Source organism: Prionailurus viverrinus, chromosome A3 (genome assembly GCF_022837055.1).
Source record: "Prionailurus viverrinus isolate Anna chromosome A3, UM_Priviv_1.0, whole genome shotgun sequence".
NCBI classification, from domain to species: Eukaryota; Metazoa; Chordata; class Mammalia; order Carnivora; family Felidae; genus Prionailurus; species Prionailurus viverrinus.
The window spans coordinates 52,577,027-52,597,622 of NC_062563.1; the positions used below are offsets into that span (position 1 = coordinate 52,577,027).

The 20,596-nt window shown below is 38.2% G+C and overlaps 1 protein-coding gene across 2 annotated transcripts in view; it reads right to left on the minus strand.

Annotated features, from left to right (window-relative positions):
• GCC2 (GRIP and coiled-coil domain containing 2) overlaps positions 1 to 5,646 on the minus strand; it is a 66,594-nt gene extending 60,948 nt beyond the window's left edge. The window contains exons 1-4 of one of the 2 annotated variants that reach the window (XM_047852514.1): positions 5,546 to 5,646; positions 5,121 to 5,177; positions 4,039 to 4,123; positions 2,848 to 2,915 (exon numbers count right to left, since the gene is read on the minus strand). In XM_047852514.1, the coding sequence (XP_047708470.1) occupies positions 2,848 to 2,915; positions 4,039 to 4,123; positions 5,121 to 5,177; positions 5,546 to 5,551 (216 nt within the window). In that variant the 5' untranslated portion in view covers positions 5,552 to 5,646. Of the gene's footprint in view, positions 1 to 2,847; positions 2,916 to 4,038; positions 4,124 to 5,120; positions 5,178 to 5,449 lie in introns of both variants that reach the window. The other variant, XM_047852513.1, reaches the window with a different exon arrangement.
• Positions 5,647 to 20,596: the final 14,950 nt, after the last annotated feature.

The window sequence follows — 20,596 nt, forward strand, 5'->3', positions numbered from 1 at the left end:
TATACGTAAGAACAAAGAGAAAAGGAGAAAATAAATAAGGACTACGGGAAATTTCACCACATTTTTGAAAAACTGAAAAGTGGAGGAGGAACTGAATTAGAAAGAGGAAGAAAAGTAAAACTTACAGTGTCTTCACAGGGAAACACACGAGAAGCTGGCAAATACTCTAGTAAATTAAATGTCCAGAAATTGGAGGCCCTAGATATTGTTGAGGGAAGTATAATGTGTGGGATTCAAAAACTGGGGATTGGTTGACAATATGAATAGGGAGGATGAGAATAAAAGGCAAGAAATCACCCCTGTCCCATCTTCCTCAGAGACAGGTTTGTTCTCTGCAGAAATTTAACAGGATAGAAAGTAAATGAAATGGAAACTAGATCAACAAGAGTAAGTAAAACTTCTAGCAAGACTGATTAAGAGAAGACAGAAGTCACAACAATAAAAATAAAAAGGAAACATATCTACATATAAATCAGAGATTAAACAGCTAAAGAGAATATTATGAACAATTATTTGGCAATAACATTAAAAACTGAAATGAAAGGAATAAAAATATAGCTTTATTAACTCAAGAAAAAAAATTAAAACGCCTAATACTGTAACAATTTAAAAATTAAACTAGTGGTTTAAAAACTGTCCACCTAAGGTAACAGAAGGAATAGTTTTACAGGTGAATTCTATCAAATTTTCAAAGAACAGATTATCCCAATTACATATGAACTTGTTCAGACAAAATAAGAAGCAGATTCCGTTATTCTATAAAATTTGCATAACATGATACAAATATTGAAAGACTTTACAAACAGGAAAATCACAAATCCAATTCATCATGAATCCAGATTAAGTTAAACCTAAATGTTTAAAATCTATAAAAATGTTAAAATCTTAAATAAATTAGTCTACTATCACTCTATATCTGTCTACTTCTGAACTTACGTAAAGTAATAAAAACAAACCAAACAAGAGATGTAGAAAATTTAGAGTTCTATATCAAGTTATAGCTATTATTCAAACACAGGTAGAATAAAGCCATTTTAAAATATGGGATGACATTTTCCTCCCATACATCCCTTCTGAGGATGATACAGAAGGGCATACTCTATGAAGATGAGGTTAACCACCAAAGTGAATAACATGTCACTTAGCAAATGGGGGGCCAATATAGAAAAGCAGTGTAAAAATTCACAGGATCATGGCACAAGGCCATTTCCAGGAAAACTGGGTGGCAGACCTAGAGAACAACCAGAACAAATTAATGCAGGACAGAAGGCTTTAGAAGGGGGGTGGGGGGTCCAGGAAAAAACAGTAAAGATGATCTGATCTATCTGATCAATGGAAAGTAGGAGTTATTGGGAAAGATAGCAAAATTTTCATATGCTGTTAACAGCAAGTTAATAGCTAAATGTCTAAAATGGATAAATCAAGGAATAGCAGTGTAACTGTATTATTTAGAAATACAGAAATAATTTCTAGAAGTTATTAGTGTTTTAGTAAGTTATTTAGTTATTAGCATTATTTGTAAATTATGTGCACAGATTACTTTGGTTAAAACAATTTTAGTTTTAAAATTAGCTTTTTCACATTACATAGAATATTGCAATATAAACTTCTGATTTGTAAATATCAGGGCAATCCTAAATACATTCACTGATTTTTAGGGGATATATACAGGTCATTAACTGAAAACAGCTATAAAAAATCTTGAAGATTAGAGGCACAGATGCACAGTTATTTATTAGGAAATACAGACTTGATTCCAGCAAAGAGATAATAACAAGAGTGATATGTACTAGAAATTTCATTATCTTAACATGCAATTTCACCTCCCCCTTGCATTTGGAAGCAGCATATAACTTCATATACCTTCAAATTTTGACATGGAAAATACGATTATTCCTCTTCTAAAAATGAAAGTCAAATATATCAGCTTTGAATAAAACTTTAGATGTATTCCAATGTGCTAGAAGATAACTACTAGAAATAAGATGACTACTAGAAATTTAGAAAATTTAGAAAAGCATGGAAAAAAACATTACATAGCTTTGAGAAACAAAAGAAACTCTAAAGATTAGACCAAATGGGTGGGGACGGTACATTTAGTTAGCATTAGGGGCCTGTAAGTAAGAATAAGCAATTCATGTTCTTCAACAGATAAACAAGATAAAAACAATACCCTGTGATCTGGCAAGAGCATACAAAACAAAAAGAGAAGAGAGAGCCGGGTTAGGGAAGAGAAGTGTACTGATAAACTGCAGCATTATCCTGAAGGAACTATAGATCACTGGTGGCTGACACATGTACAGGATAAAGGAAACAGGAAAACTGAAGAGTCTCTAAAGTTAAAACGTCTGAAAAACAGTGCTGCCACTGGTTATCCAGTAAAAGGGATTTGGCCATGCTAAACACAAAGAAAAGACAAGAGAAATGGGTGAATATTTAAATCTTTCCCCAAACAGCTAGAGATTCAACCGTGAGATGTGGGTCAGTAATCACATCCAGGTATATATATCTATTTATAGATTTTTTGCATCCATTGGCCTAAAAATCACCATCAAATTCCTGATCACGGGTTTTCTGAGGGGGAGAGGGAAGAGCAGGGCTGAGATTAAGGCAGCGCCTTAATTACAGAGTGTGTGCGATGGAAAAGAGAAGAGAGTACCACTCATTTCACACAGAAAGAGAGGTAAAAAACTTAACCAAGGGCAGAGAGGAAGTGGAAAAACAGAGGCAAAAGCCAGAAAGGGCTCTGGCACATTGACAGCTTTAAAGGAAATTTGATTTGTTATTACACATTTCCTCTAAGTAAATAAATAAAAATTAAAGCAATATTTGCAACTTTTGCATTACCTTAATAATATCACCAGTTCCTCCAGCAACAGGTTTTGTTTTGAATTCCTCAATTTCTTTCTCCAATTCTAAATAATTATTAAAAAAATTCCAGTTCAGAAATGAAGAGAATAATTATTGTCTAAAGTGGTAAGTACATTCTTTAAGAAAAAAAAAGACACTATAAATTAGAATAAAGCAGCAGATATTTTGAGAAAGTACTAATTTCACCCCATATTACCTTTTATTTTCCTTTTTTCTTATGGAAAATTCCAGACAAGTAAGAAAAGTAGAAAGGATAGTATGATTAATACACCCATCACCTTAATTTAGCAATAATTACATGGACTCATTTCATCCTGACCTGTATTTTTCCTTTTTTCTTACCTATCTTGATATTTTTGATGCAAATCTGAGACATTATAGTATTTTAGGTGTAAATAACTTCTTACTGTATAATCTTAAAGCAATAATTAACCTCATATTAAGCATAAATACTAACCTATTTCATCAACTCATGTCCAGGTCTGGAGCCTAGAACACGTTTCCAAATATATTTATTACTCTCTTTATCACAAACTGGCCCAATCTCCCTAAACACAATGCGACCTTTTCTAGTAGAAAATAAATCTTGGCTTGTAGCAATTAACATTTGTTAAGTCATTGGAAATTCATGACCTCACTGCACATATTGAAAAGAATACTAATATCTACATTCTTTAGGAATATAAAGTTGAACAGGCAATCAATCAACTTCCACAAATATATTTCAACATTCCAGGAATGGAAATATTTTATTACTTTACTTGAGGCCTCTTTTTACTTCTTTGGGCTCACAATCTTCTATCTCTGACATTTCAACTGACTACCCTAGAAAAAAATGATTTATCTAGATCAATATACAATCCAAATCCAAAAAAATGCTTAATTTTAACCAAATTTTTCTTTAAGATCCTCTTCCTTGACTTTTATTATTTTATTATTTAAATTATTTTAATAGTTCAAAAATAACTGCCGTTTAGAGATGTGTAATGGTAAAAAAAAAATCACAGGTAAATGGTTAGAATGTTAAATAATAATAGATTTCACACTGAGTAAGATTTTATTGGATTCACTGGTAAACAAAATAAGCCAATATACAACTAAAAACCTAGTATTTTAAATCATGATTCAATGAGATTGTGGTAAAGATGAGTATTTTCAACTCAATACCTGCACATCGGGCTTTAGCTTTCTGTATTAGCATCATCTGCTTCTTGGCAAACTTGATAAGATCTTCCTTGGGCAAGGTTTCCAGCTGAAAGATGTAATGATATTACTAATTTGTTATAACTCATGTTCCTTTTAGACCACAAAAAAAGAAATATAATATCTTCTTAAAAACATCCTACTGAATAAATCTTCATGTCAACCAAACCATATTTTTTAAAAGTAGCAACTGCAACTTCAACTCAATAAATACCAGTTAAGGACTGCTATGAAATATAAAAAACAGCACATATCCTCTTACTCACATAAATTCTTGTTTAGGTTAAGATACTTTCTGGGTTTTGATTTAACTGTAAAATTAGGGGACTGGGACTAATTCTACTTAACGTTCCTTGGAGCTGTAAAATTATTCAAGGCTGAAATGTCTTTGGCTACCTGAAAATATGTAAGCATAAATATAGCAACAAGACAAATCAGGGTGCATTTAGTCTTTTTAAGAAATCAGGGAAATTACTTAACCTCTGGGCTCAGTTTTCTCATCTGTAAAATTGGGATAACAAAAGTACTTGTCTCATGGTTACCATGAAGCTTAAATGATGAAGTAACTGTTCAGGGAAGTACTGAAAACTTAGTATGCAAGCAATAAACCACTATCTTTTTAGAATCATGGAATATTAAACGTTGTACCAGACCATAAAAATTACCTAATTCAACCTTTTTTTCATACTGTAGGAGTAACCTACAGAATTGAGTCCGTTGACTCCTACTTAATGTCACTGCTCTTTCCACTACACTATATAAATCCTCATAGATTAATGTTTGAAAAATTGCAGAATCTCTCAGCGGTGCTAACCAGGAGCAGGAAGTAAACAAGGTCCATTCCTTTCACACCATGAAACTTAAAAAAAAAAAAAAAAAAAAAAAAAAAAAAGATAACAGATTGGTTATTGTGTCAATTAGAATCGAGAGCCCTTGGGGAAGGGTTTCTTTCAAATGGGCCACCCTCCTACCCATGCCAAAGTTTTCCATTCATCACCCTTCCACTCTTCAGTGAATTGGCTAGTCAAGTACTGTATTCTCTTCACCTTAGATTTCCCAGTCCCAGAGGTGGCTGGTGAAGCCACCCCATCTTGAACAGGATCCTGCAAAACAAAATCAAACCCACGTATCAAGAACTCTTCTCCTAATCTCAGATAGAACGCTGGAACCTTTACAGGTAAAGCCTCTCCGTGGAATCAAGTGTAGGAAACTCCTATGTGAGTTAGGGAAGGTGGGGGTCTGTCGCTGTGGCAAATCATATACAATCTGGCTCTAAGGAGCCAGGTAATCTAGGGACTGAGTTTGGGGCAGTAGGGGCAGAGACCGGAGCAGCGCAGGGCTGCGGGGCGCAAAGGGAAGGTTGCCAAGAACTCACACGGCGCCCATCCCCGTGTCTCAAACCGCGGCTCGGGAAGGCCCCGCGGGGAGATGGTGGGCCCCGGTCCCAGTCCGGTCGCCCGAGCAGCGTTACCTCCATGGCAGCCGGCCTGCAGTGGCCACGCAGCCCCGCTGCCCCGCAACCCCACAGCCCAGCCGCCGACGACTCCGCACTTCCGTCTGCTGTCGCCTCTGACGTACCCTCGGCTGCAGGTTAAAGGTCGCGCTTCTCCGTGGCTACCCGCCACCCCCCGCGTCTCCATGGCTACCGTCTGATGGCGCTTCCGCTTCCGCTTCTCCTCCGGGAGGCGGGTCCCTGCGCGCGCCCTGCCCCGCCATCTGCCAGCTCCGCCCGACTCCCTGGCCTAACCCGGGGTGGGGGAGGTTTCTGCACTTTCCGGTGGGCGGGGGGGACAAACCCTGGTATTGGGTGTCACAAACCCTGGTAGGTTTGAATCCTGCCACTGCTATGTTTTAGTAGCTGTGAGAATTGGGCAAATCACCCCTGAGACCCTCGTTTTCCATACCTTAAAATGCTGTTAGGATGATGGGAGTACTGTATTGAGGGTCAGGTACCCCCAAAAGGCCAGTTACCTTACTCTTTAAAAAAAAAAATTTTTTTTAACGTTTATTTATTTTTGAGAGACAGAGACAGAGCACAAGCAGGGGAGGAGCAGAGAGAGGGAGACAGAATTGGAAGCAGGCTACAGGCTCTGAGCTGTCAGCATAGAGCCTGAGGCAGGTCTCGAATTCATAAACCGTGAGATCATGACCTGAGCCAAAGTTGGTCCCTTAACCAACTGAGCCACCCAGGCGCCTGGTCAGTTACCTTACTCTTTATGGAAAGCCTCAGATGCCTGTCAGATAGCTGTTTTCAAGAGGATTCTTAGGCAGATGCCGTCCAGCAGGGTGCCCTGTGAGTTCTCTCCGGAGCTGATGGAGCCAAGGATGCGGCCTCCCGAAGCAGGCATTTTTTGGCTCTCAAGGCTGTGAGGAGGTCCCCAGGGGAGCTTTTGTCCAAGGGGGCTTTGAACCCTTGCTGATGTGGGAAGCAAGAGAGACGGCCTCTCTCAGGGCCAAGATGGAGGAACAGAGATGGTGAGAGACAGCACCTTATGTGGAACTAATGGGTTATTTGTTGGTGCTTCCCCATCCCACAAGGAGTGTTCCCAGTGTACATTCTTGCCTTGATCTGACCTAAGGGAAGCAGCATTCAGTCTTTAACCATTAAATGTGATGTTAGCCATAGGTTTTAATACTGATACCCTTTATCAACTCTCTGTACGTGCAATAATAACAATAATAATACTCCCTTTTAAAAAACATTATGTCTTGATTATGAACATAAAATTTTGGCCTGACGAAATTAAAAATATGATTTTCCTCAGTCCACTATACTTCTGAAAATGCTCATGTTCATGTTGTGTCCCCTTCATCTCTCTCCTATTTTGTGTACTGTTTGATGACATTCTGATTGCATTTAAGTCTTTTAAGTGAGGGCCCAAAAGTTATGGTTTATGGTTTTGTTTATTGGGGGGCTCTGTTCCACTGTGGTAGCATGACCTAGGAGATGGCCACATCCTTTTATCTCTTTCTCTTTCTCCCTCAAATATATGGTTAACCCCTCCTGGATATACATCATCAACCCTCAACAATTGACAATGCATGGCTAGTCTTATTTCACTTTTACTCACATTTACCATATCCTTAATTCTCCTACATTATTTTGAAATAAATCCCAGGGAGCATATCATTTAACTTATAATATTTCTGGATGTATTTGTAAAATACTTTTTTTTTTAAAAGTAGACAAATACTATTATGATACAAAAAACAGAATTATTAATATCATTGCATATCCAATTAATGTTCACGTTGGCCAAAGTAGTCCTTTTAGAATTTGATTGTTTGATTCAGAATATTAACACCCATTCTTTGCAACTGGTTTATATGTCTCTCTCTCTCTTTTTTAAATTTTGAAGAAGGTATTATAATATATTTTATTTTGTTGTTATTATTATTATTATTATATTTTTATTTACATCCAAGGTAGTTAGCATATAGTGCTATAATGATTTCCGGAGTAGATTCCAGTGATTCATCCCCTATGTATAACACCCAGTACTCATCTCAACAAATGTCCTCCTTAATGCCACTTTACCCATTTAGCCCATCCCTCCACCCACAACCCCTCCAGTAGCCCTCAGTTTTTTCTCTGTATTTGAGAGTCTCTTATGTTTTGTCCCCCCTCCTTGTTTTTATATTATTTTTGCTTCCCTTCCCTATGTTCATCTGTTTTGTATCTTAAATTCCTCTTATGAGTGAAGTCATATGGTGTTTGTCTTTCTCTGATCGGCTAATTTCACTTAGCATAATACCCTCTAGTTCCATCCATGTAGTTGCAAATGGCAAGATTTCATTCTTTTTGATTGCCGGGTAATACTCCATTGTATATATATACCACCTCTTCTTTATCCATTCATCCATGGATGGACATTTGGGCTCTTTCCATACTTTGGCTATTGTTGCTAGTGCTACTATAAACATTGGGGTGCATGTGCCCCTTCAAAACAGCATACCTGTATCCCTTGGATAAATACCTAGGAGTGCAATTGCTGGATCCTAGGGTAGTTCTATTTTTAATTTTTTGAGAAACCTCCATACTGTCTCCCGGAGTGACTGCACAGTTTGCATTCTTACCAGCAGTGGAAAAGAGATCCTCTTTCTCTGCTTCCTTGCCAACATGTGGTGTTGTAGGTAGTATCTCATTGTGGTTTTGATTTGTATTTCCCTGATAATGAGTGATGTTCAGCATTTTTTTATGTGTCTGTTGGTTGTCTGGATGGCTTCTTTGGAGAAATCTCTATTCATGTCTTTTGCCCATTTCTTCACAGGATTATTTGTTTGGTTTGGTTTTGTTTTGATGTTGAGTTTGATAAATTCTTTATAGATTTTGGATACTAACCCTTTATCTGATAGGTCATTTGCAGATATCTTCTCGCATTCCATTGATTGCCTTTTAGTTTTGCTGATTGTTTCCTTTGCTGTGCAGAAGCTTTTTATCTTGATGAGGTCCCAATAGTTCATTTTTACTTTTGTTTCCCTTGCCTCTGGAGACGTTAGATAAGAAGTTGCTGCAGCTGAGGTCAAAGAGGTTTTGCCTGTCTTCTCCTTGAGGATTTTGATGGCTTCCTCTCTTACATTTAGGTCTTTCATCCATTTTGAGTTTATTTTTGTGTATAGTGTAAGAAAGTGGCCTAGGTTCATTCTTCTGTATGTCTCTGTCCAGTTTTCCCAGCAGCATTTGCTTTATTCCACTGAGTATTCTTTCCTGCTTTGTCAAAGATTAGTTGGCCATACGTTTGTGGGTCCATTTCTGGGTTCTCTATTCTGTTCCATTGACCTGAGTGTCTGTTTTTGTTCCAGTACCATCCTGTCTTGACGATTACAGCTTTGTAGTACAGCTTGAATTCTGGGATTGTGATGCCTCCTGCTTTGGTTTTCTTTTTCAAGATTGCTTTGGGTATTCAAGGTCTTTTCTGGTTCCATACAAATTTTAGGATTGTTTGTTGTAGCTCTGTGAAGATGCTGGTGTTATTTTGATAGGTATGGCATTGAATATGTAGTATTGACATTTTAACAATATTTGTTCTTCCAATCCATGAACATGGAATATTTTTCCATTTTTTTGTGTCTTCTTCAATTTCATTCATAAGCTTTCTGTAGTTTTCAGTGTATAGATTTTTCATCTCTTTGCTTAAATTTATCCCTAGGTGTCTTATGGTTTTTGGTGTAATTATGAGTGGGATTGATTCCCTGATTTCTCTTTCTGCTGGTTCATTATTGGTATATAGGAATGCAACCAATTTCTGTGCATTGATTTTATATCCTGCGACTTTGCTGTATTCATGGATCAGTTCTAGCAGTTTTTAGTGGAATCTTTTGGGTTTTTCATATAGAGTATCATGTTGTCTGTGAAGAATGAAAGTTTGACTTCCTCCTCACCGATTTGGATGCCTTTTATTCCTTTGTGTTGTTTGATTGCTAAGGCTAAGACTTCCAATACTATGATGAATAACGGTGATGAGAGTGGACATCCCTGTCATGTTCCTGACTGTAGGGGAAAAGCTCTCAGTGTTTCCCCATTGAGGATGATACTAGCATTGGGTCTTTCATATATGGCTTTTATGATCTTGAGGTATGATCCTTCTATGCCTACATTCTTGAGGGTTTTTTTTTTCAAGAAAGAATGCTGTATTTTGTCAAATGCTTTCTCTGCATCTATTGAGAGGATCATGTGGTTCTTGTCCTTTCTTTTATTCATGTGATGTATCACATTGATTATTTTGCAGTTATTGAACCAGCCCTGCATCCCAGGTATAAATCCCACTTGGTCCTGGTGAATAATTCTTTTAATGTATTGTTGGATCCGTTTGGCTCATGTCTTGTTGAGGATTTTTGCATCCATGTTCATCAGGGAAATTGGTCTGTAGTTCTCCTTTTTATTGGGGTCTTTGTCTGATTTTGGAATTAACGTAATGCTGGCTTTATAGAATATGTTTGGGAGTTTCCCCTCCATTTCTATTTTTTTGGAACAGTGTCAAAAGAATAGGTGTCAAATCTTCTTTAAATGTTTGGTAGAAGTCCCCTGGAAAGCCATCTTCCCCTGAACTCTTGTTTTTCAGCAGAATTTTGGTTATTAATTCAATTTATTTACTGGTTATGGGTCTGTTCAAAATTTTCGATTTCTTCTTATTTCAGTTTTGGTAGTTTATATGCTTCTAGGAATTTGTCCATTTTGTCCACATTGCCCATTTTATTGGCATATAATTGCCCATAATATTCTCTTATTGATCAAACTGGCTAGGGGTTTATCAATTTTGTTGATTTTTTCAAAGAACCAGCTCCTGGTGTCATTGATCTGTTCTACTGGGGTTTTTTTGTTTGTTTTTGGCTTTGATAGCATTGATCTCTGTTCTAATCTTTATTATTTCCTGTCTTCTGCTGTTTTTGGGTTTTATTTGCTGCTCCTTTCCAGCTCTTTAGGGTATAAAGTTAGGTTGTGTATCTGAGACCTTTCTTCCTTCCTTAGGAAGGCCTGGGTTGCTATATACTTCCCTCTTATGACCACCTTGGCTGTGTTCCAGAGGTTTTGGGCTGTGGTGTTATCATTTTCATTGGCTTCCATATACTTTTAATTTCCTCTTTAACTTCTTGGTTAGTCCATTCATTCTTTAGTAGGATGGTCTTTGGTCTCCAAGTATGTTATCTTTCCAAATTTTTTCTTGTGGTTGATTTCGAGTTTCATAGCTCTGTGGTCTGAATATATGCATGCTATGATCCCGATCTTTTTGTACTTGTTGAGGGCTGATTTGTGTCCCAGTATGTGATCTATTCTGGAGAATGTTCCATGTGCACTGAAGAAGAATGTGTATCCTGCTGCTTTGGGATGGAATATTCCTAATATGTATGTTAAGTCCATCCAGTGCAGTGTGTCATTCAAAGCCATTGTTTCCTCATTGATTTTTTGCTTAGATTATCTGTCCATTGCTGTAAGTGGGGTGTTGAAATCCCCTATTATTATGGTATTATTATCAATGAGTTTCTCTATGTTTGTGACTGATTTATATATTTGGTTGCTTCCATGTTTGGAGAATACATGTTTACAATTGTTAGGTCTTCTTGGTAGATAGACCCCTTAATTATGATATAATGCCCTTCTTCATCTCTTTTTACAGTCTTTATTTTAAAATCTAGATTGTCTGATATCAGTATGGCTACTCCGGCTTTCTTTTGGTGATCATTAGCATGATAGATGGTTCTCCATCCCCTTACCTTCAATCTGAAAGTGTCTGTAGGTCTATAGTGGGTCTCTTGTAAACAGCATATAGATGGATCTTGTTTTCTTACCCATTCTGTTACCCTATGTCTTTTGATTGGAGCATGTAGTCCATTGACATTTAGAGTGAATACTGAAAGATATGAATTTATTGCCATTATGTTGCTTGTAGAGTTGGAGTTTCTGGTGGTGTTCTCTGGTCCTTTCTGATCTTACTTGCTTTGGGTCTTTTTTGTTATTTTCTTCTTTTCTTCCCTCCGAGTCCCCCTTAAAGTTTCTTGCAGTGCTGGTTTAGTGGTCATGAATTCCTTTAGTTTTTGTTCATCTGGAAAACTTTTTACCTCTCCTTCTATTTTGAATGACAGCCTTGCTGGATAAAGAATTCTTGGCTGCATATTTTTTTCTGATTCAGCACATTGAATATATCCTGCCACTCCTTTCTGGCTTGCCAATTTCTGTGGATAGGTCTGCTGCAAACCTGATCTGTCTTCCCTTGTAGGTTAAGGACGTTTTTCCCCTTGCCATTTAATGATTCTTTCCTTGCCTGAGAATTTTGTGAATTTGACTATGATATGCCTTGTTGATGGTCGGTTTTTGTTGAATCTAATAGGAGTTTTATGTGCTTCCTTGATTTTGATGTCTGTGTCTTTCCCCAGGTTAGGAACGTTTTCCACTATGATTTGCTCACAAAAACCTTCTACTCCTTTTTCTCTACTTCATCTCTTGGGATCCCTATGATTTGGATGTTATTCCTTTTTCATGAGTCACTGTGTTCTCTAATGCTCATATCGTGCTCTTTTGCCTTAGTTTCCCTCTTTTTTCCTGCTTCATTATTCTCCATAAGTTTGTCTTCTATGTCACTGATTCACTACTCTGCTTCATCCATCCTTGCTACCATGGCAGACATTTGAGATTGCAGCTCAGTTACAGCATTTTAAATTTTGTTCTGACTAGATTTTACCTCTTTTATCTCCACAGAAAGGGATTCTATGCTTTTTTCAACCCCAGCTAGTATTCTTATTATTGTGATTCTAAATTCTGGTTCAGACATCTTGCTTGTATCTGTGTTGATTAAGTCCCTGGCTGTCCTTTCTTCCTTTTCTTTCTTTTGGGGTGTATTCCTTTCTTTTGTAATTTTGAAGGAAGAAAAAGAATTAATAAAATAAAAGTGAAAATAAATAAAAATAAAAACAACACAAAAAATCAAATAAAGGATGCTAGCTCCTAGGTATATTTCAGTCTGGTTTGAAGGATGTTTGATAGATTAGAGAAAAAAGGGAAAGAATGGAAAAGAAAGAAAAAAGGTTAAAAAAAGGAAAATGTTAGAAATTAAAAAAAAAATGAATGCAATAAAATAGAATCAAATGAAATGATGAACATAAAATAGAACTAAAAAATTTACAAAAAAGTAAAAAATATTGTAGAAAAATTAAATCTTTTTCATAGAAACAGAAAATAAAAATAATTTTTTTCTCTTTCTGTATTCAAGAATAAGAAAAGAAAAAGAAAAAAAATTGAATAGATAGACCCATGAACAGAATGAAATACAATTGAAATTATGTCCAGTTTCCCCTAGAAGTCAAACTATGGAGCACTTTATAGTATGTAAACTAAGTAGGCAGAGAGATTTGTAGTGTTCCACTAGAGCTCTATGGCCCATTTGGGTGGGTCTTGGTTCAGCAGCTCCATTCTCCACTAGATGGAGCTGCTTAGTTAATTGGACTGGATCGTTATGTAGGTATACATGTGCATGCGCATGCGTGGGAGGGGTGAAAATGGCATCACCGAGCTACCCAGTCTCTAGTATCAGAACTCTGTGCTCTCACAGACTGGAAATAAAGCACCCCTCCTTTGTGTCTGGCTTCCATCCACTCCCTGCTTCTACACTGTCCATGACCAAGCTGTCAGCCTGCCAGGTGTCACCTCCCTCCTGAGTTTTATCTCAGATGGGACTGTGTTTCCAAACCTCACTTCTGAGTGCCCTGTGGCTTTGACCTGCTCAGACCCTCTGAGGGAGGGTTTGCTGAGCAGTGGCCGGAGGCCGGCCCACCCCCAGGAATGTTTGCAAGACTGTGCTGCCACAGATGCACAGAAACTGCAGCTGGTGCCAGCCTGCCCCAGAAAAAGTTTAGGGGATTGTGTAGAGCAGCAGCGTTTCAGGGATTATGGTAAATCACAATGCCCATCTGGCTCCAAGCTTCAGTGACCCTTAATGTCCCTGTTTCAACACCAGTGAAAGTGGCTGTTCTCTGGGGTCTGCTGGAGGAGACTGTACTGCCTCTATCAAATGTCCTCCCAGCAGGGAAAAAGCCATTCCCCATGTGGCCTGAGGACTCCTCGGACCTTGCTGTCTGCTCTTGGGCTTTGCTCTTCCCACTAGAACTCCTCCAGGTATCAAATTGCGGAGTTTCAGACTCTGAACTCTCCTTTTTATGGCGTCTTAGTGGAATTTAGACTGTCTCCTTTATCCTCCCCCCCCTTTTTTGTTCAGTCCCTTGTAGTCCCTTTCTCCATTCTTCCTTTTTTGCTCACTCCACTCTCTTTCTCTCCAGCTGCTCTCAGGGGGCATAGAGCAATGCTTTTCCTGGACTCTTCTTCTGTTTCCATCCTCTCTCCACAGGCAAAAATAGCACAGGCAAAAAAAAAACAGTTTCTCTCTCCCCAAGTTCACCTCTCTGCACCATGTACCTGCCAAGTTCTGTAGTTCAAGTTGTGCAGATTGTTGTGTTAATCCTCAGATCAGTTTTCTAGCTGTGCAAGATGGTTCAATGTTGATTTGGCTGCATTTTAGGGATGAGGGATGCAAAAGAAAAGTTCCATGCTGCCCTGCCCTCCTTCTGGATTTGTATGTCTCTTAAGTTTCTTAATCTAAAGGTCTCCCCTGCCATCTATTCCTTTTTCCTTTCACTTATTAGAGAAATGGGGTCATTTATCCTAAACAGTTTCTTACAGTTGGATTTTTCTGATTATGTCCCATTTACCATATTTCTTTTCCCTTTCTGTTTGCTATAAATTACTAGTTACATTTGAAGGTTTGTTAGTGTGTGTGCATGTGTGTGTGTGAAGAGTACTTGATAAGGGATGCTATGTACTTCTACCAGGAGATATATAAAATCTGTTGTCTTGTGATGTGAGCAATCACTGATGATCATTGCCTAGATCATTAGTTGCAAAATGGTGATATTCTGATTCTATCGTTCTTCAACTTATTAACTGAAATAATTCTTCAAGGAGAAATTTCCTCTTATTAACTATTTTGTTACCCTGAGGATAAGACTTCGATTTGCACTTTACTTGCTAGTTTTCAAAGCAATAGACTTCAAAATAATCCTCCCAGATTGACCAGTTAAATATTTTTCTTCTTGTAACTAATATTCATGGATTTAAAAATAGTTGATGAGGGGTGCCTGGGTGGCTCAGTTGATTAAGCATCCAACTCTTGATTGTGGCTCAGATCTCACCGTTTGTCTGTTTGAGCCCCACATTGCGCTCTGCACTGTCAGTGCAGAGCCTGGTTGGGATTCTCTCTCTCTCGCCTTCTGTCTCTGCTCCTCCCCTGCTCTCTCTCTCTCTCTCCACCCCCCCAAATAAATAAATAAATAAACATTTAAAAACTTATAAAAAAGAAAAATAAAAATAGTTGATGAGTTTAAATTTATTGCAGTTCTTATTCTTTCTGTTGTTCAAATTGTCCCATTTTTGGTTTATGGGAGTCCCTACAGATTGGCTCTGCAGTTGGCCATGTTCTTCTAACATAGATCTTTGGTGCTTAGCTCTCCAGGTTGGATGGTACCCTTTTTGCTCCATTGACACTCATTTCTACTTGCCATTCATGGTAACTTCCTGAGGCACCCTAATTATGTGCTTATAGCTAACTTGCTTCTTGTGCTAAATCATCCTGTTCTTTTTGAAATCCTCTGATCTCCCACTCTTTTCAAATTTTGTTCCTCATGACTGAGGGTAAACAGCATCATCTCTACAAATAATTAAATAAATAAAGTTACTGGGATTTTTTTCCCCTTTAGCACTCCTGACTCACTAAGTCTTGGGGTGAGAGGAAAAACTCAAATGTTTTCATTTCATGTGCCTTCTCTTTAGTGGGCTTAGGGGCTCACATGCACACATGTACCATATATAAATGTGTGTGTGTGGGGGGGGGACTATATATATAGTCCCGAAGTATACACTGCTTTTAAAGACCCACATTACTTCACCTTCATGCACGGCAAAGTATTTTCCAGACTTAAGAGAAATTTATGGTAAACTCTATTTTGATTAATAACCCAAAGGAAAATAACTTGCCATAAAATAGCAGGTTAACCAGCTATACTGTTCACTCCAATCCTGTAGAAGTTGTTCAGAGAAACACAGCAAGAAATAGTTATATTCTAGGAATGAACTGTATGAATAGCTACAGAAGAATTGTTGTTACAGTAGAATTCTGTCTTTCCCACATTTGACACCAAAAGGACCTTTCTTCCTTTTGATCCTCCATCCCTCATCCTGTTCTCTCTTAGCATTAGGTTGAGTAACACTGTCCATAAATTGTAGGTCAGGTAGAGCAGCATGGAATCCTCAGGGAGACAAAGATCAGTGCATCCTTAACAGTGTCCCCAGGCTGCCTAGCAACCAAATACCTCACTCAGTTCCAGTTCACTGCCAGCTGTCTTTCTGGATATCATTTGTGCAAGAATTTTATTCTCTGAGATGACATAGATGGGCATAATGTCCTTGACCATATGGTAGCTCTGTTCTTGTTCCTCTAAAGGAAAAAATTATTTTATTTCTTATTCTACTAGTTACAGTGAGCACTGAAATCCCCAAAATATATTTATCATCTTTCATACTTTCTTTTTGATTTTTTTCACATTTATTTATTTTTGAGAGAGAGAGAAAGAGAGAGAGAGAGAGAGAGAGAGACAGCATGAGTAAGGGAGGGGCGGGGGGGCTGGACACAAAATCTGAACCAGGCTCCAGGCTCTGAGCTTTCAGCACAGAGCCCAACATGGGGCTTGAACTCATGGACCGTGAGATCATGACCTGAGCTGAAGTCAGATGCTTAACCGACTGAGCCACCCAGGTGTACCATACTTTCCTTTTTTTTTTAAGGTTTATTTATTTTTGAGAGAGAGAGAGAGAGCATAAGTGGGGAAGGGGCAGAAAAAGAAGGGCACAGAGGATTCAAAACTGGCTCCGCGCTGTCAGCAGCGAGCCCAATGTGGGACTCAGACTCTTGAACCATGATATCATGACCTGAGCCGAAGTCAGATGCTCAACCAACTGAGCACCAAGGTGCTCTATCATCTTTCATACTTTCTTAAGTGAAATAAACAATATTTATGAATTGATTGTGAGTACTCTGAGGTTTCCTGATATTCTTCAGTCCATAGTTAATACATATTTAGATTTTAGAAAAATTATTATTGATATTTTACATTTTTTGACTGCTAATTAGTTCATGTTTTTGAGATATATATTAATGTAATGATACTATCACCAGTTTAATGATGTGTTTCTTTTCAGTTGTAAAGATAGCATCTGGAAAATAGAGGAAAATCTCAGAAAATAAAAATCACCCTGAAAATGTATTAGAAATAGAAAATAGAGACACTTGTCATTGTGTTTGTCAATAATACATGCTATGTTACTGGGCACATTGTATGCCAGATGGAGACTGCTTTGTGTCAACCAACATTGTTCACATAATATAATTTGAGGATGTTAAAGGCCCTGCCTAAGTAAATATATCTTCTTTACCAGCTTGCCATGGTGCCACTGTTCCCTCCTTATATGGTTTAGGTGACAAAGGTGTGGCATTATTTCCAGAAAAGCCTCATTACAATACATCTGTTATTTAGGGTTCTGAGAGACACCTGATCTTTTTTGTTAGTACATTAGCAAGAGTTAGTTCAGGAAATTAGTTCTTGGCTCACTAGTGCTTCAGTTATGTTTCTTAAAGTATGACTCTTGCCCACATACTTGTAAGTAGGCATAAGAAACTAAGGCCAGAATTTAAGGTATTGGTTAAAGGCCATAAAATGGCTAGTAGCAGAACCAGTACCAAAACCAAGGATTCTTTTTTTTTTTAATTAGAAAATTTATTTATTATTTATTTAATTCCAATATAATTAATGCATAGTGTTGTATTAGTTTCAAGTGTACCATATGCTCACCAATTCTTTTTTTAAAATTTTTTATTAAAAATTGTTTTTACTGTTTATTTTTGAGAGAGAGAGAGAGAGAGAGAGAGAGAGAGAGAAAGAGAGAGAGAGAGAGAGCATGAGCTGGGGAGGGGCAGAGAGAGAGAGAGAGACACAGAATCTGAAGCAGGCTCCAGGCTCTGAGCTGTAAGCACAGAGTCCGACGTGGGGCTCAAACTTATGAACTGTGAGATCATGACCTGAACTGAGGTTGGACACTCAACTGACTGAGCCACCTAGGTGCCCCAATATACCCACCAATTATATACATTACTCAGTGGTCATCATAAGTGTACTCTTTTTTTTTCCTTTAAGAGATGAGAGGGCATAAGTGAGCAAGGGGCAAAGAGAGAGAGAGAGATAGAATCCCAGGAGGGGCAAAGAGAGAGAGAGAAGTGGGGCTCACCCAAAGCAGGACTTGTGTTTCACCCAAAGTGGGGCTCACATGAAGTGGGCTTGTCCTCCATGAGAGTTGGTAGCATCGTGCCTAGATAACAGTAAGTGCTCATGAAATGTCATTTTACCCCCACTAATCCTAAGACTCTTTAACTGGGTTTATTGGGATATTTTAAGCAGATTCTTTGACTAGAGAGAACCCACTTGCCTGGGTTTGTAAAGTGGGTTCTGAAATATAAGAAGGCTGCTGACTTCCCAAATATAAAATGGAGAACTTGAACAAGACAACAGGCCAGGTCCTTCCAACTCTTACATTTTACAGCCCTGTCTGGATGACCTTTGGAATTCCTTCCAATTCTAGTCCACACATTTGACTATCTATACAGTATTAAAGAGAAGGAACCTTCTCTTAGTTTCCCTTGTATTCACCTCCAGCATCTATTATAACACCAGTCACATTTAATTATTTGTTGAATGAATGAGTAGAAAAAAGTGACAAATATAATCTCCTTAAAGACCCTATGCTGTGGTTGTCCAACAGTCATTTGAAAGAGTCTGAGAACCATAAATATTAAATGTTAGTTGTAGTTGTCTGCTATGGACTGAATACTATTCCCCCCCCCACCACCAAATTCATATGTTAAGATCCAATCCCCATACCTCAGAATGTGACTATATTTGGAGGTAAGGTCTTTAAATGTGACTATATTTGGAGGTAAGGACATAAAATGATGTCCTTGGTGTAGGCCCTAACACAACATGACTGGTGTCTTTATAACAAGAGGAAAATTGGACACACACACACACAGAAGGAAGACCATGTGAAGACACTAGGAGAAGATATGGGGCATATGGGTGTCTCAGTCGGTTAAGTGTCTGACTCTTGATTTAGGCTCAGGTCATGATCTCACAGTTCATGAGTTCGAGTCCCACAATGGGCTCTGCGCTGACAGTGCGGAGCCTGTTTGGGATTCTCTCTTTGTGTTTCTCTCTGCCCCTCCCCTGCACACACACTCTTTCTCTCAAAAATAAATAAACTTTAAGACACTAGCAGAAGATAGACATCCATGAAGCAGACAAGAGGATTTCAGAAAAAAAACAACAACCCTGTTGGCACCTTGATCTCAGACTTCTGGCCCTCAGAACTGTGAGAAAATAAGTTTCTGTTGTTTAGGCCACCCAATCTGCAGCCCTAGAAAACTAATAAATTAACCAACAATGAATTAAGGAATCTGAAAATTGTTACTATAATGTTAGTTGTATCAGTAAAGATTGTTTTCAGCAATAATGTCTGACTAACAATGGCTTAAATAGATTATTTTCTCCCAAACAAGACATCTGGAAGTAAGGAGATAATAATTTCATACTAGAGCTAGAGTCTATTATTTTCTTGGCCATTTCCCCATGATCAAGAGATGGCTCTCATAGCTCCAAGGAAAATAGGAGTCACCAGCACAGTTTTTTCCTACCATCAAAACAGCAAAATATTTCCAGAAAACCCTTCCTCAATAGACTTCTTATTGCATCTTACCACCCAGAACTAGGCCAACCTAGGTTTAAGGGTTAGACCAGTCATGAACCTGATCATGAGGCCACCATAATTCTGAACAAAGTTGAGGCTCTCTTGACAAGGAAAACAAGTAAATGGATAACAAGAAGGCAACAGACAATGTCTATAACCTACCTTTGTAATCTTGTGAAAATCACCACACTGTTCCACTGGCTCACTGTTTCCTCTTTGCTGTACCCCCTGCCATCAGAACAGACACTTCTGGACCCATACCAATGACCCATCTAATACTTCAGCCTCATAATTCTAGAACCAGCTTAACTACAATGACATCCATTTGCCCTGAAATTCAGCACTTCATGGATTCTGAATCACTCAGCCATACCTCACACCAATATCCCAAATTTTGAGATTTCTCTTCAGAGATTAGAGTGTTCTTATTTTCAACATCTGTTATTCCCACACCATTTCCCATGGTGTAAACAATGCAAACTTTTTGAGAGAAGGGGGATGTGATGGTTGGAATTTAAAGAAAGGATAGTGTCCTTCAATGTGAATAGATGACTGTCTTCTAGATGGTTGCAAGCTAGTTCACTTCCCTTGTTGCCTTCAGAACGTGGGAGACATTTGGGAAGTGTCTTGTTTGAACACTTGCATGTTTACATTTCAGTCCAACACTATGAAGGACACATCAAACGTGGCATCTAATGTCTTATAAAGGCCAATAGGTCCCTTGTCCTATCTCATTCTGTACTTCATTTCTTCAATTTGTGTGACTGTATCAGCAAAGGCTGAATACAGTCTACTAAAATTCAGTAATGAATATAGTTCTAGAAGCAACGGTGATTCCAGTCTGCTGGTAAAAACTCGATGCTTGGTAGGTACATAGAATTGATACATAGAATTGATGCAAAGACTCTTTTTTTAATTAAAAATTGTTTGATGTTTGTTTATTTTTGAAAGAGAGAGAGAGACACACACACACTGAGTATGAGTGGTGAAGGGGCAGAGAGAGAGGGAGACACAGAATCTGAAGCAGGCTCCAGGCTCCGAGCTGTTAGCACAGAGCCCCACACGGGGCCCAAACTCACAAGCTGTGAAATCACGACCTGAGCCGAAGTCGGAGGCTCAACTGACTGAGCCACTCAGGCGCCCCCACAAAGACTTTTTAAAAAATGGTTTTTTTTTGTTTTTTTTTTT